The sequence below is a fragment of the Lipotes vexillifer genome, unplaced genomic scaffold, assembly GCF_000442215.2.
Source record: "Lipotes vexillifer unplaced genomic scaffold, Lipotes_vexillifer_v1.1 scaffold44, whole genome shotgun sequence".
Taxonomy (NCBI): domain Eukaryota; kingdom Metazoa; phylum Chordata; class Mammalia; order Artiodactyla; family Lipotidae; genus Lipotes; species Lipotes vexillifer.
The window spans coordinates 1157336-1181768 of record NW_006787415.1 but is presented as its reverse complement, the minus strand read 5'-3'; the positions used below and the strand labels follow the sequence as shown (position 1 = coordinate 1181768).

The 24433-nt window shown below is 36.0% G+C and overlaps 1 protein-coding gene across 1 annotated transcript in view; it reads right to left on the bottom strand.

Moving 5' to 3' along the window:
* Positions 1-24433, bottom strand: part of ADAMTS19 (ADAM metallopeptidase with thrombospondin type 1 motif 19) — a 282978-nt gene that overhangs the window by 63759 nt on the left and 194786 nt on the right. The window contains exon 16 of the mRNA XM_007459995.1: positions 21076-21156. Coding sequence (XP_007460057.1) covers positions 21076-21156 — 81 coding nt within the window. The remainder of the gene's footprint in view (positions 1-21075; positions 21157-24433) is intronic.

The following is a 24433-nucleotide window of genomic DNA, read 5'->3' as shown; positions in this document are numbered from 1 at the left end:
CTATCTATTTTACATTTGGTAGTGTATATATGTCCATATATACACTATCACTCGCTCACTTTGTCCCAGCTTACCCTTCCCCCTCCCCGTGTCCACAAGTGCATTCTCTAGTAGGTCTGCATCTTTATTCCCATCCTGCCGCTAGGTTCTTCATGATCATTTTTCTTTTTTTTACATCCAATATATATGTGTCAGCGTACGGTATTTGTTTTTCTCTTTCTGACTTACTTCACTTTGTATGACAGACTCTAGGTCCATCCACCTCACTACAAATAACTCAATTTTGTTTCTTTTTATGGCTGAGCAATATTCCATTGTATATATGTGCCACATCTTCTTTACCCATTCACCTCTCAATGGACACTGAGGTTGCTTCCATGTCCTGGCTATTGTAAATAGTGCTCAATGAACACTGTGGCACATGACTCTTTTTGAATTATGGTTTTCTTAGGGTATATGCCCAGTAGTGGGATTGCTGGGGCATATGGTAGTTCTACTTTTAGTTTTTTAAGGAACCTCCATACTGTTCTCCATAGTGGCTGCATCAATTTACATTCCCACCAGCAGTGCAAGAGTATTCCCTTTTCTCCACACCACCTCCAGAATTTATTGTTTGTAGGTTTTTTGATGATGGTCATTCTGACTGGTGTGAGATGATACCACATTGCAGTTTTGATTTGCATTTCTCTAATGATTAATCATGTTGAGCATCCTTTCATGTGTTTGTTGGCAATCTGTATATCTTCTTTGGAGAAATGTCTCTTTAAGTCTTCTGCCCATGTTTGGATTGGGTTCTTTGTTTTTTGATATTGAGCTACATGAGCTGCTGTTTTTTGATATTGAGCTACATGAGCTGCTTTTTTGATATTGAGCTACATGAGCTGCTATAGTTTGGAAGAGTTTGAGAAGGGTAGGTGTTAGCTTTTCTCTAAATGTTTGATAGAATTCGCCTGTGAAGCCATCTGGTCCTGGGCTTTTGTTTGTTGGAAGATTTTTAATCACAGTTTCAATTTCAGTGCTTGTGATTGGTCTGTTCATATTTTCTATTTCTTCCTGTTTCAGTCTTGGAAGGTTGTGCTTTCCTAAGAATTTGTCCATTTCTTCCAGGTTGTGCATTTTATTGGCATAGAGTTGCCTGTAGTAATCTCTCAAGTAAAGTTTGGAGATTAATCCTTTGTCAGTTGTTTCAATTTGCAAATATTTTCTCCCATTCTGAGGGTTGTCTTTTGGTCTTGTTTATGGTTTCCTTTGCTGTGCAAAAGGTTTTGAGTTTCATTAGGGCCTGTTTGTTTACCTTTGTTTTTATTTACATTCCTCTAGGAGGTGGGTCAAAAAGGATCTTGCTGTGGTTTATGTCAGAGTGTTCTGCCTATGTTTTCTTCTAAGAGTTTGATAGTATCTGGCCTAACATTTAGGTCTTTAATCCATTTTGAGTTTATTTTTGTGTATGGTGTTAGGGAGTGTTCTCACTTCATTCTTTTACATGTAGCTGTCCAGTTTTCCCAGCACCATGTATTGAAGAGGCTGTCTTTTCTCTATTGTATACATTTGTCTCCTTTATCAAAGATAAGGTGACCATATGTGCGTGGATATATCTCTGGGCTTTATATCCTGTTCCTTTGGTCTATATTTCTGTTTTTGTGCCAGAACCATACTGTCTTGATTACTGTAGCTTTGTAGTATAGTCTGAAGTCAGGGAGCCTGATTCCTCCAGCTCCGTTTTTGTTCTCAAGATTGCTTTGGCTATTCGGGGTCTTCTGTGTTTCCATACAGACTGTGAAATTTTTTATTGTAGTTCTGTGAAAAATGCCAGTGGTAGTTTGATAGGGATTGCATTGAATCTGTAGATTGCTTTGCGTAGTAGAGTCATTTTCACAATGTTGATTCTTCCAATCCAAGAACATTGTCTATCTCTCCATCTATTTGTATCATCTTTAATTTTTTTCATCAGTGTCTTATAATTTTCTGCATACGGTCTTTTGTCTCCTTAGGTAGGTTTATACCTGGGTATTTTATTCTTTTTGTTGCAAAAGTAAATAGGAGTGTTTTCTTGATTTCACTTTCAGATTTTTCATCATTAGTGTATAGGAATGCAAAGAGATTTCTGTGCATTAATTTTGTATCCTGCTACTTTACCAAATTCATTGATTAGCTCTAGTCATCTTCTGGTAGCACCTTTAGGATTCTCTATGTATAGTATCATGTCATCTGCAAACAGTGACAGCTTTACTTCTTTTCTGATTTGGGTTCCTTTTATTTGTTTTTCTTCTCTGATTGCTGTGGCTAAAACTTTCAAAACTACATTGAATAAGAGTGGTGAGAGTGGGCAACCTTGTCTTCTTCCTGATCTTAGTGGAAATGGTTTCAGATTTTCACTTTTGAGGATGATGGTGCCTGTGGGTTTGTCATATATGGCCTTTATTATGTTGAGGTAAGTTCCCTGTCTGCCTACTTTCTGGAGGGTTTTTACCATAAATGGGTGTTGAATTTTGTCAAAAGCTTTCTCTGCATCTATTGAGATGATCATATGGTTTTACTCCTTCAATTTGTTAATATGGTGTATCATGTTGATTGATTTGCATATATTGAAGATTCCTTGCATTCCTGGGATAAACCCCACTTGATCATAATGTATGATCCTTTTAATGTGCTGTTGGATTCTGTTTGCTAGTATTTTGTTGAGGATTTTTGCATCTATGTTCATCAGTGATATTGGTGTGTAGTTTTCTTTTTTTGTGACATCTTTGTTTGGTTTTGGTATCAGGGTGACGGTGGCCTTGTAGAATGAGTTTGGGAGTGTTCCTCCCTCTGCTATAGTTTGGAAGAGTTTGAGAAGGGTAGGTGTTAGCTTTTCTCTAAATGTTTGATAGAATTCGCCTGTGAAGCCATCTGGTCCTGGGCTTTTGTTTGTTGGAAGATTTTTAATCACAGTTTCAATTTCAGTGCTTGTGATTGGTCTGTTCATATTTTCTATTTCTTCCTGTTTCAGTCTTGGAAGGTTGTGCTTTCCTAAGAATTTGTCCATTTCTTCCAGGTTGTGCATTTTATTGGCATAGAGTTGCTTGTAGTAATCTCTCATGATCTTTTGTATTTCTGCAGTGTCAGTTGTTACTTCTCCTTTTTCAATTCTAATTCTATTGATTTGAGTCATCTCCCTTTTTTTCTTGATGAGTCTGGCTAATGGTTTATCAATTTTATTTATCTTCTCAAAGAACCAGCTTTTAGTTTTATTGATCTTTGCTATCATATCCTTCATTTCCCTTTCATTTATTTCTGATCTGATCTTTTTGATTTCTTTCCTTCTGCTAACTTTGGGGTTTTTTTTCTTCTTTCTCTAATTGTATTAGGTGTAAGGTTAGGTTGTTTATTCAAGATGTTTCCTGTTTCTTAAGGTAGGATTGTATTGGTATAAACTTCCCTCTTAGAACTGCTTTTGCTGCATCCCATAGGCTTTGGGTCATTATGTTTTCATTGTCATTTGTTCCTCGGTATTTTTTGATTTCCTCTTTGGGTTTTTCAGTGATCTCTTGGTTTTTAAGTAGTGTATTTCTTAGCCTCCATTTGTTTGTATTTTTTACAGATTTTTTCCTGTAATTCATATCTAGTCTCATAGAATTGTGGTTAGAAAAGATACTTGATATTATTTCAATTTTCTTAAATATCAATTAAGTCCATGTTGTTTAATGTATCTGTTGAAGTTTGTTTTTCCTATTTATTTTCATTTTGGATGATCTGTCCATTGGTGAAAGTGGGGTGTTAGTCCCCTACTATGATTGTGTTACCGTCAATTTCCTCTTTTAGGGCTGTTAGCATTTGCCTTATGTATTGAGGTGCTCCTATGTTGGGTGCACAAATATTTACAATTGTCATATCTTCTTGGATTGATCCCTTGATCATTATGTAGTGTCCTTCTTTGTCTCTTGTAATAGTCTTTGTTTTAAAGTCTACTTTGTCTAATATGAGAATTGCTACTCCAGCTTTCTTTGATTTCCATTTGCATGGAATATCTTTTTCCATCCCCTCCCTTTCTGTCAGTATGTGTACCTAGGTCTGAAGTGGGTCTCTTATAGACAGCAATATATATGGGTCTTGTTTTTCTATCCATTCAGCCAGTCTATGTCTTTTTGTTGGAGCATTTAATCCATCTACATTTAAGGTAATTATCGATATGTATGTTGTTATTACTATTTTCTTAATTGTTTTCGGTTTGTTATTGTAGGTCTTTTCCTTCTCTTGTGTTTCCCACCTAGAGAAGTTCTTTTAGCATTTGTTGTAAAGCTGGTTTGTTTGTACTGAATTCTGTTAGCTTTTACTTGTTGGTAAAGTTTTTAAATTCTCTGTTGAATCTGAATGAGATCCTTGAGGGGTAATCTTGTTGGTAGGTTTTTCCCTTTCATCACTTTAAATATGTCCTGCCACTCCCTTCTGGCTTGAAGAGGTTCTGCTGAAAGATCAGCTGTTAAACTTATGGGGATAACCTTGTGTGTTATTTGTTGTTTTTCCCTTGCTGCTTTTAATATGTTTTCTTTGTATTTAATTTTTGACAGTTTGATTAATATGTGTCTTGGCATATTTCTCCCTGGATTTATCCTGTATGGGACTCTGTGTGCTTGCTGGACTTTATTGATTATTTCCTTTCCCATATTAGGGAAGTTATCATCTATAATATCTTCAAATATTTTCTCAGTCCCTTTCTTTTTCCCTTCTTCTTCTGGGACCCCTGTAATTCTAATGTTGGTGCGTTTAATATTGTCCCAGAGGTCTCTAAGACTGTCCTCAATTCTTTTCATTCTTTGTTCTTTATTCTGCTCTGCAGTAGTTAATTTCCACTACTTTATCTTTCAGGTCACTTATCCATTCTTCTGCCTCAGTCATTCTGCTATTGATTCCTTCTAGAGAACTTTAATTTCATTTTTTGAGTTGTTCATCATTGCTTGTTTGCTCTGTAGTTCTTCTAGGTCCTTGTTAAATGTTTCTTGTATTTTCTCCACTCTATTTCCAAGATTTTGGATCATCTTTACTATCATTACTCTGAATTCTTTTTCAGGTAGCTGCCTATTTCCTCTTCATTTGTTTGGTCTGGTGGGTTTTTATCTTGCTCCTTCATCTGCTGTGTGTTTCTCTGTCTTCTCATTTTGCTTAACTTACTGTGTTTGGGGTCTCCTTTTTGAAGGCTGCAGGTTCGTAGTTCCCATTGTTTTTGGTGTCTGCCCCCAGTGGCTAAGGTGGTTCAATGGGTTGTGTAGTTTTCCTGGTAGAGGGGAGTAGTGCCTTTGTTCTGGTGGTTGAGGCTGGATCTTGTCTTTCTGGTGGGCAGGCCCACGTCTTGTGGTATGTTTTGGGGTGTCTGTGGCCTTAGTATGATTTTAGGCAGTCTCTCTGCTAATGTCGGGGTTGTGTTCCTGTCTTGCTAGTTGTTTGGCATAGGGTGTCCAGCAATGTCGCTTGCTGGTCATTGAGTGGGCTGGGTCTTGGCGTTGAGATGGAGATCTCTTGGAGGTTTTTGCCATATATTACGTGGAGCTGGGAGGTCTCTGGTGGACCAATGTCCTGAACTTGGCTCTCCCACCTCAGAGGCACAGCCCTGACACCTGGCTGGAGCACAAGGAGCCTCTCTTCCACATGACTCAGAATAAAAGGGAGAAGGAAGGAAGGAAGGAAGGAAAGAAGGAAGGAAGGAAGGAAGGAAAGAAAGAAAGAAAGAAAGAAAACAAGAAAGAAAGAAAGAAAAGAAAGAGATAAAATAAAAGTTATTAAAATAAAAAGCAAAAAATAATTATTAAAAAAATTTTTTTAAGTAATTAAAAAGAAACAAAGAAAGAACAACAAACCGAAAAACAAATCCACCAATGATAACAAGCACTGAAAACTATATTAAAAACAACAACAACAAAAACGGAGACAGAACCCTAGGACAAATGGTAAAAGCAAAGCTATACAGAGAAAATCACACACAGAAGCATACACATACACACTCACAAAAAGAGAAAAAGGGGGAAAAATATGTTGTTGCTCTCAAAGTCGACCTCCTCCTTTGGGATGATTTATGTCTATTCAGGTATTCCACAGATGCAGGGTACATCAAGTTGATTGTGGAGATTTAATCTGCTGCTCCTGAGGCTGCTGGGAGAAACTTCCCTTTCTCTCTTTGTTCGCACAGCTCCTGGGGTTCAGCTTTGAATTTGGCCTCGCCTCTGTGTGTAGGTGACCTGAGGCCGTCTGTTCTTTGCTCAGACAGGACGGGGTTAAAGGAGCAGCTGTAGGGGGATCTCACTCTCTCAGGCTAGGGGGAGGGAGGGGTATGAAGTGCAGGGTGAGCCTGAAATGGCAGAGGCTGGTGTGACATTGCGCCTGCCTGAGGTGCACCGTGTGTTCTCCTGGGGAAGTTGTCCCTGGATCACGGGACCCTGGCAGTGGTGAGCCGCACAGGCTCCCCAGAGTGGAGGTGTGTACAGTGACCGGTGCTTGCACACAGGCTTGTTGGTGGCTGCAGCAGCAGCCTTAGTGTCTCACTCCTGTCCCTGGGGTGTACGATGATGGCTGTGGCTCACGCCCGTCTCTAGACGGCTCTTACTCCCTTCTCCTCATGCACAGGGAAACAAAGAGGCATGAAAAAGTCTCTTGCCTCTTCAGCAGTTCCAGACCATTTCCCGGACTCCCTCCCGGCTAGCCGTGGTGTACTAACCCCTTCAGGCTGTGTTCATGCAGCCAACCCCAGTCCTCTAGTGTTTTTATTTTTGATGAAATCCAGTATATGCCTTTTTGGTGGAAGAGTTGGTATTTTTGCCACATCCATTGTAAAGAAAGCCTTGCTTACCACAATGTCATGAATATGTTTCTATTATGTTTTTTGTTATACGTTTTAGAGTTTTAGCTTCTTTGTTTAGATTTCTAATCTGTTTTGAGTTAATTTTTGTGTATATTGTAAGGTTGGGGCCAAGGTTCAATTTTCTTCCTCATATAAATATCAAGTTATTCCAGCATTATTTGTTTAAAGAGTACTTTTTCTCTGTCCGTTACCTCAACATTTTGGTTGGAAGTCCGTTTACTCCATATTTGTGTGTTTAATTTCATGATGATGATGAATTTGTCAATTTTTCTTGGTCAATTTTTGCTTTAAAGCTTTGAAGCTATATTCCTGGGTTTATATAATTTAAAATTATATGTTTGTGATAAACTGGATTCTTTCATAATTATTTTGTGAACTTTTTTATCTCAAGTAATGCATTTTTCTTTAAAATGAGTTTTGACTTATATTACTATGGCTATATCAGTATTCTTCTGATTCGTATTTTTCTGGTACAGTTTCCATTCTTTGATTTTTAATTTTTGTTACTTATGTTTTACATATATTTCTTATGAATACAATATATGTGAATTATTCGTAAAATCCAGTCTGATAATTTTCATCTTTTAACTACAGACTTTAGTTCTTAAATGTTTATTAAGATTGTTGGTATCTTTTGATTTCCTGCTTGTTGTATGTTTTTGTTGTTTTACTCTTATCTTGTTTTCTACTGATTGATTTTTTAAAATTTCATTTTAAAAATTATATTTGGTTCTCTATGTTTTCAGTCAATTTTTATTTATTTTTAAATCCCTCTTTTATACATTTAAACATATTAACATAATATTTTTATATTTTCTGCATATGATACAAATATATATGTCTGGTTCTGCTCTCCCTTAGTTTTACTGTTTTGCTTAGAGTGTCTATTTCTGTCTGTATTTTCTGAACTTTTTTTTACTATAAAATTATATTTGTTGAACTTTATAGAATTCTTTTGAGGCCTGGTTTAAAGGTGACTTACCTTCAAGAAGGATTTGCATTTGCATATACTAGCCACTTTGGTAGCCTCATTAAAATAAATATCTTGAGGGTTCTGGATTTTATAGAGTAGACTGGTGCTGCAAATCCATAGAAGCAATTGCATTTGGTTGCAGATCCTCAGGGAAATGGATTTTCTACCTCCACCTAGTACTAAAGTTAATACAGACACATTTTCTGTCTTTCTCCTTTTATGGTGCAAATGCAACACATGTACTACTGTGTCTTCTCGCACTGAGCTCATAGGTTCTTTGGGGTCCCGCTTTACGTAGGGGTCTTGAGTCTCCACTTCGTAAAGGTCTTAGGCTTTATTTTCTGCCCAGTTCCCCTTGGCTCTCAAGGTCTGAACTGGTCATCAGGATTAAGCATAAGTGGGGCTTTGGTTAGCCTAATACTCTGGCTTCCTGTTCTCACTTTGTTTTTGACATGTGAGGAATCCTTAACTTCTTTCCTGTTCAGAGGTAAATATAAAATGTGTTCTTTTTTTCTCCTTTTGTATTTTGTTCAACATTTTAAACTGTTTTCATTGGGAATTCTTCCCACAGTGGGTTACATGCAAAGCTGCAGGCAAGGTTAAGTTGACCCATACAACCTCATTTACATTTTTAAAAAACATAAGCTATAATGGTTTTGTAAATAGATGACCTACCTGAACTACTCTCCATTTTATACTTTTGAATAAATTATTAACAAATTAATAAAGCCATGATCTTCAGAAAAGCATATAATAATTGCAAATGGGAATACAACTCAAAGAGAGCAATGAAAAAGAATAACTGTACTGGGAGGGTATTAAATGTCTTCTGTGAGATAACATCTAGTTTGATGTAGATAAGTTACTTCATTAAAGAATGACCAGTTTGCCAAAAAATGATATATTTTTCTTTCTTTCTGCTAAAGCTATTTCAGATGAAGATTTTCAATGACTCTGACTTCCTTCCAATGCCTGAAAGAGCTTTTAGGAAATGTGATTTATGATATTTATTCTCTGATATTTATATCTATTCTCTCTATTCTTTAGGTAGAGAACACATATCACAAGCTTGAAATCTAGGATTTTAGGTTTGAAATCTAGGATTTTAATACTCTATCATTTCTTTTTAAATTTTTTTTTTCAAACTTGCCCCTCATCCATGTGCCTTATCTCAGTAAATTCCATTATTATTTGTCAAGTTAAGCCAGAATCCTTGAATTTTTCTCTTCTATCAGTACTCACAGCGATTTTCTAACAAGTTTCATCAGCTAACTTCTTCAATGTCTGTAGAAGCACTTGGGTTGTTCTTATTCCTGTTCTCTTGATAGAATCATGCAACTGATCTCCTTGTCTTCGTTCTTGAACCTTTCCATCAGGATAATTGTTTTTTCCTCAGTTAAGCAAGTAAGGAAACTTAGTAGGTTCTTGAATAAACATGGTAACATATTAATTTTTTCAATAATGATTTAATCTCAAGTAGTATTCAGGATGTTTAGAAGCACTAATGTCATTTCCTTACACAAGTAAAAGACCCTAGTAACTTAGGCCTGATGTTCAGCACAAGGAAAACTGACAATAATAAAGCCAGGCATTTAACACAGATATATAATTTCCTTTTTAAGTTGAATGCTCTTTTAACAAGAAAAAGTGATTGAAGATTTATGTTTAAAGATTTGTGCCAGGGAAAGAAAATGGGGTCTGGCAAACTCGGATGTACTAACTGAAGAAAATATTAGTCATTTCAAGATTTGTATTTCCTTCCATTAATTCTATACAATTGATCACATTAATTAAGAAATGGGGAAAAAGGGGGAATTTGGGAGAAGTTCAAGGAAAATTTCTTCATATGTGACACGTACTTTAAAATCACAAGTGTTGCATAGAAGCCAATGATAAAAAAGAAAAAAGAAAAGACAAGACAGTATGATCAGATACTGTGGCCACACTTCTTGGGTTTAAATTCAGGATCATAACTTTTTAAGATTTGTGACCATGGGAAACAAATTTATTCTCTGTTCCTCTATCCTCTGATTTTAAAAACTGGGAAATTAGAAGTTCCTACTTCATAAAGTTGATGTGAGGACTTATTTAACAAATATATTTAATGCACTAACTCATGCTAATCACTAGACAAGTGTGAATCATCTTTTCTTAATTAAAATTCACTGAAAAATCCTTTATTAATTCCTGTGTAACAGACTCTGTTTTAGTTACTGCAGATATGGCTGTGAGCAAAATGATCCCTGCTTTCAAGAATTAACAATGGAGATATATAATATAAAGCATGCATGTAAACAAATAAGACAATTCAAACAGCGATAAGCTCTATAAAGGTAATAAAGCAGGACCATGTAATAGGGAGTGGCCTGGGTAGGGGTCACAGTTGACATGGAGGAAAGGTGATACATTTGAATAACTGAGAGGACTTGCTGATGTACTGTATTAGAATGGTAAAGAGAGTTATCAAAGAGAACTCCTAGTTTTGGTGTAAACTACTGCATAGAAATTAGTGACTATGGTATGGTGAATAATGGACCCCCCCCAACCAAGACATCCATGCCCTAAAAGACAGATATCATACAAAGTATCTTCTCTGACCAGTGAGATGAAGTTCGCAATCAGTAACAGAAGGCAAATTGGAAAATTCACAAATTTGTGGAAATGAAACTACACACTCAACCAACCAATGGATCAAAGAAGAAATCACAAGGTAAATTAGAAAATGTCTTGAGGCAAATGAAATGAAAACACAATGTACCAAAACTTACAGGACACAGTGAAAGCAGTGCTATGGGTGAGGGGGTGGGTTGGGATTTATAGCTATAAACACTTACACTGAAAAAGAAGAAACATCCCAAATTAACAACCTAACTTTACAACCTCAGAAACTGGAAAAAGAACAAACTAAACCCAAAGCTACAAGAAGAAAAATAATAATAATAAAGATTAAAGCAGACATAAATGAAATATAAAATAGAGAAAATCAACAAAGCTAGAAGTTAGTTCTTTGAAAAGATCAACAAAGTTGACAAACCTTTAGCTACCTGGCAAAAAAAGAATGAAAAAAAGACAACTAAAAGAAAAAAAGACAGAGATGAAAGTGGGGACATTACAACTGATGCTAAAGAAATAAAAAGGATTATAAGAAATACTATGAACAATTGTATGCTAACACACTGGAAAATCTAAATGAAATGAACGAATTTTTAGAAACACAAAGCCTACCAAGTCTGAATCACAAAGCAACAGAAATCCTATAAGTATACCTATAACAAGGAGACTGAATCAGTAATCAAATATATCCCCTCAAAGAAAAGCACTGGACCTTATGGCTTCACTGGTAAACTCTACCAAACATTTAAAGATCTAACACAAATCCTTAAATTTTAAAAATAATCAAAGTGGAGGGAATACTTCCTAACTCATTCTATGAGGCCAGCATTTTCCAGATATCAAACCTAGACTAAGACATTACAAAAATAGAAAACTACAGATCAATTTCCCTTATGAACAATGATGCAAAATCCTCAACAAAATACTAGCAAACCGAATTCAGGAGCACAAAAGACATCTAAATCAGAAAGGAAGAAGTAAAATTATTTTTGTTTGCAGATGATATGATCTTATATGTAGAAAACAATAAAAGTTTTACAAAAAGCCCAGTAGAACTAATAAATAAATTCAGCAAAGTAGCAGGATATAAAGTCAACACTCAAAAAGCAATTCAATTTCTATACACAAATAATGAACGATCTGCAAAAGAAATTAAGAAAACATTTCTATTTACAATAGCACAGCATCAAAAAGAATTAAATACTTGGGAATTAACAAAGGAGGTGAAAGACTTATACAATGAAAACTACAAAACATTTCTGAAAGAAATTAAAGAAGATGTAAATAAATGGAAACACATTCCAGGTTCATGAATTGGAAGAGTTAATATTGTTAAGATGTCAATATTATCCAAAGTGCCCTACAAATTGAATGGAATCCCTATCAAATTTCCAATGGCCTTTTGTGCAGAAATGAAAAAAAAACCTATCTTAAAATTTATAGGGAATCTCAGGAGACCATGAATAGCCAAAACAATCTTGAAAAACAGGAACAAAGCTGGAGACTCACACTTCCTGGTTTCAAAACTTACTAGAAAGCTATAGTAATCAAAACCCTGTGCTACTGGCATGAAAACAGACGTATAAACCAAGGGAATAGAACAGAGATCCCAGAAATAAACCTTTGCAAATATGGCCAAATGATTTTCGACATGGGTGCCAAGATCATTCAATGGAGAAAGGACAGTCTTTCAAACCAGTAGTTCTGGGAAAACTGAGTATACACATGCAGAAAACTGAAGTTGGACCCTTAACTAATACCACATATAAAATTTAACTCCAAATGGATCAAAGATCTAAATGTCAGACCTAAAACTATAAAACTCTTAGAAGAAAATAATATGCAAAAGCTCCACAACATTGAATTTGACAATGATTTCTTGGACATTGTACCAAAGGCACAGATTATAAAAGAAAAATAGACAAATTTCATGAAAACTTAAAACTTTTGTACATTAAAAGACATTACTAACAGAGTAAAAACCTACAGAATGGGACAAAATATCTGAAAATCAATCTGATAAGGGATTAGAATCCAGAATATATAAAGAACTCCTAAAAACTCATGAACAAAAAAATCAAACAACCTAATTAAAAAATGGGCAAAGGACCTAATTTAAAAATGGGCAAAGGACCTGAAGAGATATTTCTCCAAAGAAGTTATACAAAACCAACAAGCACATGAAAAGATGCTCAATATCACTAATCATTAGAGAAATGCAAATCAAACCCATAATGAGATATCACCTCATAGACATTCGGATGGCTACATTCAAAATAAACAGAAAACAAGTGTTGGTGAGGATATAGAGAAACTGGAATCCTTTCACCCTGTTGGTAGGAATGGAAAATGGTACAGCAACTGTGGAAAATGTTACACAGTTCCTCAAAAAATTAAAATTAGAATTAGTCTATCATCCAGTAATTCTACTTCTAGGTATATACTCAAGAGAATAAAAATCCAGGTCTTGAAGAGATATTTGTACACCATATTCATAGCAGCATTATTCACAATAGCTACAATGTGGAAGCAACCTAAGGATCCATGGATGAATGAATAGATAAGCAAAAGGTGTTATACACATACATTGAAATACTATTCAGCCTTTAAAAGGAAGGGAATGCTGACATATGCTACAGTATGGATACATCTTGAGGACATTATTATAAGAGATATGTCAATCATAAAAAGGCAGTTACTCTATGATTCCATATACATGAGGTATGCAGAGTGGTCAAATTCATGGAGATAGAAAGACTAATGGAGGTTACCAGAGGATGGGAGGAGGGGGGAATGGCGAGTTGCTATTAATGGGTACATAGTTTCAGTTTTACAAGATGAAAAGAGTTCTGACAAAGGATGGTGGTAGTTGAGCACCAAAGTGAATGTACTCAATGCTATCAAACTGTACACTTAATATAGTTAAGATGGTAAATATCATGTTACGTGTATTCTACCACAGTGTAAAAAAAAGTTTTGAAGGGGAATAAAGATACCCACATCTGAATCCCTGGAACATATGAATGCTATCTTATATGGCAAATAAATACCTTTGCAAATATGATTAAATTAAGGATCTTGAGATGGGGAGATTATCCTGGATTACCCAAGTGGGTCTAAAATGCAATCATATGTAGCCTATAAGAGGTAGGAAGAGAGTGGTCTGAACACAGAAAAAGAAGAGAAGGCAATGACACTAGGGAGGCAGATGTTGGAGTGTTGTGGTAACAAGCAAAAGAATGTTAGTAGCCACCAGAATCTGGAAGAGGCCAGGAATGGATGACACCCTAGGGACTCCAGAGAGAGAACAGCTTTGCAGACACCTTAATTTCTGGTCCAGTAAAACTGATTATGGCCTCCAGAACTGTGGGATAATATATTCCTGTTGTTTTATACCACCAGCTTTGTGGTAATCGGCACTACAGTCATAGGACACTAATACAGTGACATTTACTATAGTGGGGAAAACTAAGAAGAGATTTCAACGCAGATAAAAATAAAGTTTTTGATTTGGGCATTATTTCTGAGGCACATATGAGAATCTGATAATTTACATCAAACAAAAATGTAAAGCAAAGGAGCCAAATGTGATTCCCTAGGGAGAGAGCAGAGCAGAGCGCAGGGTCCAGGCTTGAGCTCCACAGTATGGGAACACTGGGAAACCATGTAAAGATTGAGAGTCCAACAAAAGATGGCATTTTCTGTCCTTGATAAATGTAGTTATTGTCAAGGAGAGACAAAAACAAGACAGGATTGGTTGAAGACCCTAGTTAGTAAGTAATTAGAGGGAGCATAGAGCTGTCAAATTTGTAAAAATGGTAGGTGTATTTAGCCACATTTGCTAGGGTATTAAAAATCAGAGCACAATGTGGAGTTTTGTAGAATTTGAGAAAACTCCATTTGAAACACCTATATTCCTTTCCAGCTTGGAAAAAAGAAAATATATTCCCAAATGTAATTGCCAATTGTCTACTATTAAACGAATGTATTAAAACTGTCTCAGGTTTACACAGCATCTCCAAAAATGGGTATTAATCTGAATTTGGATATATGGGATGATTTACTTGCATTTAAAATGCATTTAAAAACCACAGCAGGTAAAAATAGATAAAATTTACATATTAATAATGACCAACTAATGAGTGTGTCACATTATAAAAATTTTCTTGGGTTTCCCTGGTGGTGCAGTGGTTAAGAATCCGCCTGCCAATGCAGGGGACATGGGTTCAATCCCTGGCCCGGGAAGATCCCGCATGCCATGGAGCAACAAAGTCCGTGCACCACAACTACTAAGCGTGCGCTCTAGAGCCCATGAGACACAACTACTGAACCCACGTGCCACAACTAGTGAAGCCTGTGCACCTAAAGCCTGTGCTCTGCAACAAGAGAAGCCACAACAATGAGAAGCCTGTGCACTGCAATGAAGAGTAGCCCCCACTCGCCGCAACTAGTGAAAGCCCGTGCACAGCAACGAAGACCCAACACATCCAAAAAACAAACAAATAAATAAATAAATTTCTTGTATTGTCCCTTTCCTCAAATTTTCCTACTCCTAGAAAACAAACCCTAATGTGAAAAATGATTTGATGCAAGTATAGACCATTTTTAATTTTACAGAGCAGAAAAAATCATGTAACAACACTGGGTTATTTTTTCATGTACAAAGTGTTTCCCTATTGGGACATTATTTCTGATTTGAGAAAGAATAAGGAGGAAATCATTTTGTTAAGAAGGAAAAAAAGACATAAAGGTTTTCTTTAAACATAATATAAATACAGTGTTTACGGCTTTTGATCTGTTGAATGCAGAGAGATAGCCACAGAATTTTAAGGATGATGGTCTTCACATCCCCCTTCCTTATCACCTGGGGAGGAGACAGAACAGTGTAAATTTAACACTGGCTTAAACAGCTACACACCTGCAGTGGACAGAAACTGAAGCTGAATTTCTTTCATAGGAGTCTGGGAATTACAGCCTACATGTATAGCTGAATTTTGCTGAAGCAGTGAGTGCTGATTAAGGCAGTTAAATGAATAAAGGACATCATTAAGAGTGACCTTGTGATGGGGCTTCCCTGGTGGTGCAGTGGTTGAGAGTCCGCCTGCCGATGCAGGGGACGCGGGTTCGTGCCCCGGTCTGGGAGGATCCCACATGCCACGGAGCGGCAGGGCCTGTGAGCCATGGCCACTGAGCCCGCGCATCCAGAGCCTGTGCTCCGCAATGGGAGAGGCCACAACAGTGAGAGGCCCACTTACTGAAGAAAAAAAAAAAAAAAAGAGTGACCTTGTGGAAGACCTGTTAATGAGGCTAATTTTTCGATAAACAGATTTTTAGGTTGGAGACAAGACAGCTGAGTAGAAGAACTAGAGTGTAACTCCTCTCAAGAAAACACCAAAGTCACAATAAACTGTTGAATAACCATTGACAAGAATGAAGGGAATCTACCAAAAAAGATATTCTACATCTAAAGACAAAGAAGAAATCCCAGTGAGATGGGGGCAGACATGAGAAGCAAGAGGAACTACAACTCTGCAGCGTATGGAACAGAAATGGCAATCATAGAAAGTTAGACAAAATGAGACAACAAAGGAATATGTTCCAGACAAAAGAACATGATAAGGGAATCCCCATAAGGTTATCAGCTGATTTTTCAGCAAAAAGTCTGCAGGACAGAAGGGAGTGGCACGATATATTTAAAGTGATGAAAAGGAAAAACCTGCAACCAAGAATACTCTACCCAGCAAGGCTCTCATTCAGATTCAATGGAGAAATCAAAAGATTTCCAAACAAGTAAAAGCTAAGAGAATTTAGCACCACCAAACCAGCTTTACAGCAAATACTAAAGGAACTCCTCTAGGCAGAAAAGGCCACAACTAGAAAGAAGAAAAACATGAATGGGAAAGCTCACAGGTAAAGGCAAACAGAGTAAAGGCAGGAAATCATCCACACACAAATATGATATCAAAACCAGCAACTGTGAGGAAAGTACCAATGCAGGATATTAGTAATGCATTTGAAAGTGAGACCAGCAACTTAAGACAATCTTATCTATATACAGACTGCTATATCAAAAGCTCATGGTAACCATAAACCAAATATCTACAACAGCTATATACATAAAAAAGAAAAAGGAATCCAAACACAACACTAAAGATAGTCATCAAATAACAAGAGAAGATAATAAAAGAGGAATGGAAGAAAAAAGACCTACGAAAACAAATCCAAAACAATTAACAAAATGGCAATAAGAACATACATATTGATAATTACCTTAAATGTTAATGGATTAAATGCTCCAACCAAAAGACATAGAGTGGATGAATGGATATGAAAAGAACATTCGTATATATGCTGTCTACAAGAGACCCACCTCAGATCTAGGGACACATACAGATTGAAAGTGAGAAGATAGAAAAAGGTATTCCATGCAAATGGAAATCAAAAGAAAGCTGGAATGGTAATACTCACGTCAGACAAAAGAGACTTTAAAATAAAGGCTGTTAGATGAGACAAAGAAGGACACTACATAATGATCAAGGGGTCAATCCAAGAAGAAGATGTAACAATTATAACTATATATGCACCCAACACAAGAGCACCTCAATATATAAGGTAAATGTTAATAGCCATAAAAGGAGAAATCAACAGTAACACAATCATAGTGGGGGACTATAACACCCCACTTACATCAGTGCGCAGATCTTCCAGACAGAAAATGAATAAGGACACACGGGCCTTAAATGACACATTAGACCTGATGGACTTAATTAATATTGATAGAACATTTTATCCAAAAGCAGAATACACATTCTTTTCACATGCACGTGGAACATTCCTCAGGATAGATCACATGCTGGACCATAAAGCAAGTCTCAATAAATTTTAAAAAACTGATATCATATTAAGCATCTTTTCTAAAAACAACACTATGAGATTAGAAATCAACTGCAAGAAAAAAACTGCAAAAACCCACAAACACATGGAGGCTAAACAATATGTTACTAAATAATTAATCGATCGCTGAAGAAATCAAAGAGGAAATCAAGAAATATCTAGGGGCAAATGAAAATGAAAACATGATGAAACAAAACCTATGGGATATGGCAAAAGCAGTTCTAAGAGGGAAGTTTATAACAATACAATCTTACCTCAGGTAACAAGAAAAATGACAAATAAACAACCTAACCTTATACCTAAAGCAACTGGAGAAGGAAAAACAAACAAAACCCAAAGTTAGCAGCAAGAAAGAAATCATAAAGATCAGAGTGGAAATAAATGGAATAGAGATGAAGAAAACAGTAGAAAAGATCAAAGAAACTAAAAGTTGGTTCATTGAAAAGATAAACAAAATTGATAAACCTTTAGGCAGACTCATCAAGAAAAAAGGAAGAAAGCCCAAATCAATAAAACTAGAAATGAAAAGGAAAAGTTACGACACCACAGAAATAAAAAGGATCATAAGAGACTACTGTAAGCAAGTATTTGCCAATAAAATGGACAACCTAGAAGAAATGGACAAATTCTTAGAAAGGTACAATCTCCCAAGATGGAACCAGGAAGAAATAGAAAGTATGAACAGACCAATCACAAGTACTGAAATTGAAACTGTGATTAAAAAATTCCCAACAAACAAATGTCCAGGACTTTTACTGGCTTTACAGGTAAATTCTATCAAACATTTAGAGAAGAGCTAACAACCACTGTTCTAAAACTATTCCAAAAAATTTCAGAGAAAGGAATACTCACAAACTCATTCTATTAGGCCGCCATCACCCTGATACCAAAACCAGACAAAGATATCACAAAAAAAGAAAATTACAGATCAATATCATTGATGAACATAGACGCAAAAATACTAGCAAACCGAATCCAACAATACATTAAAAGGATCATACACCATGATTAAGTGGGATTATTCCAGGTATGCAAGGATTTTTCAGTCTCCACAAATCAATCAGTATGATACATGACATTAACAAATTGAAGAATAAAAACCATATGATCATCTCAATAGGTGCAGAAAAATCTGACAAAGTTCAACACCCATTTATGATAAAAACTCTCCAGCAAGTGGGCATAGAGGGAATATTCCTCAACATAATAACCATATATGACAAACCCACAGCTAACATCATACTCTATGGTGAAAAGCTGAAAGTATTTCCTCTAAGATCAGGAACAAGACAAGGATGTGCACTCCTGCTACTTTTATTCAACATAGTTTTGGAAGTCCTACCCACGGCAATCAGAGGAAAAAAGGAGTAAAAGAAATCCAAATTGGAAAAGAAGTAAAATTGTCACTGTCTGCAGATGATATGGTACCATATATAGAAAATCCTAAAGATGCTACCAGAAACCTTCTAGAGCTCATCAATGAATGTGGTAAAGTTGCAGGACGCAAAGGGGGAGGGTGTAAATTAGGAGGTTGGGATTAACATATACACACTACTATATATAAAATAGGAATCAACAAGGACCTACTGTATAGTATAGGGAACTCTACTCAATATTCTGTAATAACCTAAATAGGAAAAGAATCTGAAAAAGAATAGATATATGTATATGTATAACTGAATCACTTTGCTGTACACCTAAATCTAATACAACATTGTAAATCAAATATACTCCAATATAAAATAAAAATAAAAAAATAATATAAATACAATGTTTAAATTCTGGGAGAATATTTAGTCTTTTTCCAGCATATCACATTACATACCTCTATCTGTGGATGCCATGACTATAAAAAATCATTTTATATGACTTAGTTTGAAATATTAATTTATAAGCAATATGTATTTTGACAACATAATATTTTCTTTCATATATTTAAAAATCATTAACTGGCCTAATTAAAATAGCTGATAGAATTTTTTTCCAGAAGCAGTACTTAAAAATTTAAAAATACTTTCTCAAGGGCCCAATTAAATAAAATCATAAATGAAAAGAAAGTTACAATTAACACCAGAGAAATACAGAGGATCATAAGAGATTACTATGAATAATTATACATCAATAAATTGGACAACCTATAAGCAATGAATAAATTCCTGGAAATGTGTAATCTCCCGAGACTGAATCAGGAAGAAATAGAAAGTTTGAAAGACCAATTACCAGTAATGAAATTGATTCAGTAATCAAAAAACTCCCAATAAACAAAAGTCAAGGACCAGACAGCTCCACAGGTGAATCTACCAAACATTTAAAGAAGGGTTAATGTCTATCCTTCTCAAACTATTCCCCAAAATTGAAGAAAAAGGAACACTTTCTAATTTATTCTGTGAGGCCAGAATTGTCTTGATACCAAAACTAGACAGAGACACCAGAAAAAAAGAAAATTACAGGCCAATATCCCTGATGAATATAGATCTAAAACTCCTCAACAAAATATTAGAAAATCAAATTCAACAATACATTAAAAGGATATTACACCATGATTAAGTGAGGTTTATCCCAGAGTTGCAAGGATGGTTCAATATCCACAAATCAATGTGATACATCATGTAAACAAACTGAGGAATAAAAATCATATAATCATCTCAATAGGTGCAGAAAAAGCTTTTTACAAAATTCAACATTCATTTATGATAAAAAAAACTTTCAATGAAGTGGGTATAGAGGGAATATACCTCAACATAATAAAGGCCAGATATGACAAACCCACAGCCAACATCATACTGAATGGTGAATAGGTGAAAGCATTTCCTCTAGGATCAGGAAAAAGATAAAGATGCCCACTCTCACCACTTTCATTCCACATAGTACTGGAAGTCCTAGCCATAGCAGTCAGACAAGAAAAACAAACAAAACAAAAAGAAACTCTTAGATACAAAGGGGTGACTGCCAGAGGGAGAGGGCGGGGGGTACATAAAATAGGTGAAGTGTAGTAAGAGGTAAAAACCTCCAGTAATGAAATTAGCAAGTCAAGGTCCTGTCATACACAGCAAAAGGAATATGGTCAATAACATTGTAATAACTTCATTTGGGAACAGATGGTTACTAGACTTATGATGGTGACCATTTCATAATGTATGCATATGTCAAAGCACTATGCAGTATACCTGAAACTACATAATATTGCAAGTCAACTTTTTCTATTAAAATTTTTTTAAAAAATACTTTCTTCATAGATGAGTACACCTGAAGTGAGGCAAAAGAGAGCACTGTCTTCCATTAAAAGGGGAAGTCCTTTTAGTACATAGAAAATTTTTTAAGAATCCCACAAGATTTCCAAATTATAGAGCAATCATTATATATACACACACATTGATGCATGCATTTGCACGTGCAGTAAACATGAATATGTTTACATTTATGTTCATGTATATATGAAATATATTTATTAAATATGTATATATATATATGAAATAAAACATACCCAAATCCCCCAATGAGTGTTTGTTTCCTAACATGGACTAACATGCGGAAGTAATTTATAACACCCATCCCAACCAAACACAGAGACAACCAGATTGCTTTTGCTCCTGGGAAGCCCCTGGGGGGGAAGGAAAAAATTCCTACTTGATATGACAAGAGGTGCTTCCTGGGAAATTCAAACATGTAACTAGAAACACACTGATGTCTTGGTCATAAGAGCACTCTCAGGGCAGGGCAGCTAAGCTTGGACTTGCATGGGCTCTGCATCTGTAACACAGGTTACCTAAGTAGCTGTGTGCCGGCTTTTCCTCCACAATTTTGATTCTTCTTGCTCCAGCAGGTATCACCAACACTTCTACATAACCTGTAAGAACCAATAAAACATGAAATACATCTTGAGTTTTTTCTAATTCCTCTTTTCTTCATTGACTTGCCCTATTTCTCTTTTGGTTTTGGCTTTTGCTGTGATACTTCAATACCTATGGAAAGAAAAAAAATTATGTATAAAAGCTGTTATAAGTTCAAGTGGAGAAGTTTCTTGGAAAAACATTGAGAATAAAATGCTATCAAGAGCAAGTAGGTGACTGTAAAGCTCCCTGACAGCTTATGAATTATGAGGTGAGAAAAAAGCACAACGGGACAGCCTGGTTAGAAACACAGTGAATCTTGGAACAGAGCAAATAACCTTAAGTTCTGCTCATGGAACTCCTTTAAGTTAGAAAGTGGGGGGAAGGAGCAAACACAGCTGGAGAGCATACAGATGGCAGCTGTCTGGTCCCTGAAGTTGTTGAGTATAGGACAAGAGAGACCAAGCCCTCTCTGGAAGGTTAACCAAGGGTTTTGAATCTGGGGCTGGAGAGAAGTGTAAGGCCACACCAAGCAATCTGGTGTCACCCTGGAAGGTGTCAGACGGCTAGGAGCAAGACACAATTAGGTGTTTCTTAGGAAATATTCTTCAGCAGTGGTTAGGAATGTAATGCTTGAAGTGAAATAAGACAGTAAGATAAAGCTGGATAGAAGAGCAAGTGTGCATAAAAAGTCAAAATCAAGACTTCATTTGGTACAGAAAAGACAGCAGATGCCAACCTTTGGCTGAATAGTTATGCTTTAAAATTATAGTAAAATAACATTTAATAGTCTTCTTAGTACTTCTGTGTAGCTACATACAGCCCTGATAAAAGTCTAATTTTAAAGCTATGTTAAAAAGGTATAACAGCTAATCCCAGAGTTGTCTCCTGTTGATCAATAATTCAAATTCCTGAAACTGTTGACAATTATTTGGAGTTTACCAAAAGGTAACAGACACCCCACCTGGGATTAGAGGTCTGTGCTTTTCAAATCAACATTTCCATTAGCAAATACTACTTACTCAATTTAACCATTTTTAGTAACACCAAATCATACAAGCACTTCCACTTTGTTACATGAACACAATATGCAGCAATGAAAATGGAAACAAATGTTTACTGTCTATTGGTATATTGAAGTAAGGTAAGAAGGTCTGTGTACTCAATGAGCTTATAATTGAATTAAGACAAGGCACAAATATCTTACATAAAAATGAGTTAAATAAAGCTTCCAAATTTATGTTAAATTTATGTTACAAAGATCATATTCAAAATAATGTTTAATTCCCTGCTGAAGAATGTAAATCAATGTTGTTTAAACTGTCCCCCTTCTCTGATCACGTCAATACTCAAAAGTTTTGATGCTATTTTAACTCACAGAAGTGGGATTTTTTTTCTTTTTTCTTTTAAGTGGTTATATACATTACTTATGTCTGAGAAACAGTGGCATCAGCAGGAGTCACAATGATTCAGAGGAGAGAACATTTCATATAGTCAAGGAAAGCTTCATAAAGCAGCAAATAGATTAACTGTCTTTGAAGAACGGATAGAATTTGGATATACAGGTGACCCTTGAACAATGCAGGGGTTAAGGGCACTGATGTTCCATGCAGTAAAAAATGTGAGTATAATAAATAGTGAACCCTCTGTATCCGTGGTTCCACATCTGTAGATTCGAACAACTGCAGGTTGTGTGGTACTATAGTATTTACTATTTTTAAAAATCCACATATAAGTGGACCGATGCAGTTCAAACCTTTGTTATTTAAGAGTCAACTACACACAGAAAAAGAATGAGTTCACTGAATGTAAAGAAAAGTAACACAGTAAGTGGTATTTCTGGACTACAGAAATATAATAATTCTGACAGAATGAGAAGGTGTAAGAATTTGGCTATATTAGGAGAGTTTAAATGCATGCCCAGGACACTGAATTTATCCATTTGAAGCTACTGAACATTCTACAGCAAGGAATGTGGTAGTTAGATACTGGTTTGGAGAGGCTTTATCTGACAGCAGCATGCAAGATGCCCAGCGATATAATTGTAGATAGCAGTGTCAGGAGGCTAATGTAAAAACCCAGGAGTGCTAGAGGCTAAGGTAGAAAAACCAGAAGGCATAGTAAAGAAAACAAATTCTGAATCTGAGAACCAATAGAAAGTGGGGAAATAAACATTGAACACAATTCTTCATTATTACTTATGTGCAAATGCAGCCATCATTTATAGGAACATGGAAGTCAAGTTTGGGCAATAATCTGACATTTGGCTTTGCAATTTGTTTTTAACAAAACAGTATAACACACTAGTAAAAATATCCAGTAAGAACTCTGGAACTTCTGGAACTCCAGGGAAAGGTCAGCCTGTTGAGGTACCTTTGTGAGGTAGTAATTTAAGCCACGGGAGTTAACGGAGAAAACTGAGAGACAGGAGAAGTCAAGGATTCAACCTCGGTGGCAGTTACGGTTTTTTAAAAAAATCTGTTTATCTCATTTATTTATTTTTGGCTGCATTGGGTCTTCATTGCTGCGTGCGGGCTTTCTCTAGTTGCAGTGAGCGGGGGCCACTCTTTGTTGTGGTGTGTGGGCTTCTCACTGTGGTGGCTTCTCTTGTTGCAGAGCACGGACTCTAGGCACGCAGGCTCAGTAGTTGTGGCTCGCGGGCTCTAGAGCACAGGCTCAGTAGTTGTGGTGCAGGGGCTTAGCTGCTCCACAGCATGTGGGATCTTCCTGGACCAGGGCTCAAACCCAAGTCTCCTGCATTGGCAGGCAGATTCTTAACCACTGTGCCACCAGGGAAGCCCTATGGTTTTTAACAGAGAGACTGAAAAAAAAAAATTAGGAAAGAATACAGAGAAGGAATAATCATGAGAGGTAGAGATCTGGCTATTTTGATGTAGTAGGATCTTATGAATTCGAATATTTTAAAAAGAATTGTTGGTGCAAAAAGCTGTACAGACATCAAAGAGAAAGGTGACCAAGGAGCGTCCATTGGATGTCACAATCAAGAGGTAACTGTTCATCTCTGAGCAAATAAATTTAGTAATGTGTTTGGAGAAGATGATAAGTTTCAGGATGTTGAAAAAGAAGAGTAGATAGAGAAAAGTAGAGGAGAGGTAGTAACTGTAAATTCCTGTTTGAGTTTAGCAGTAAACCCAGAGGTATGTTGTATTTTAGGACAACAGTTACGTATAAGTTTATAGTTATATCTATATACTATAGATAGTATAGAGCAATATAGAGCAATATATAATATAGAGCAATTCTCTATTATTCAATTGAAAAGGCTTGGAGGAC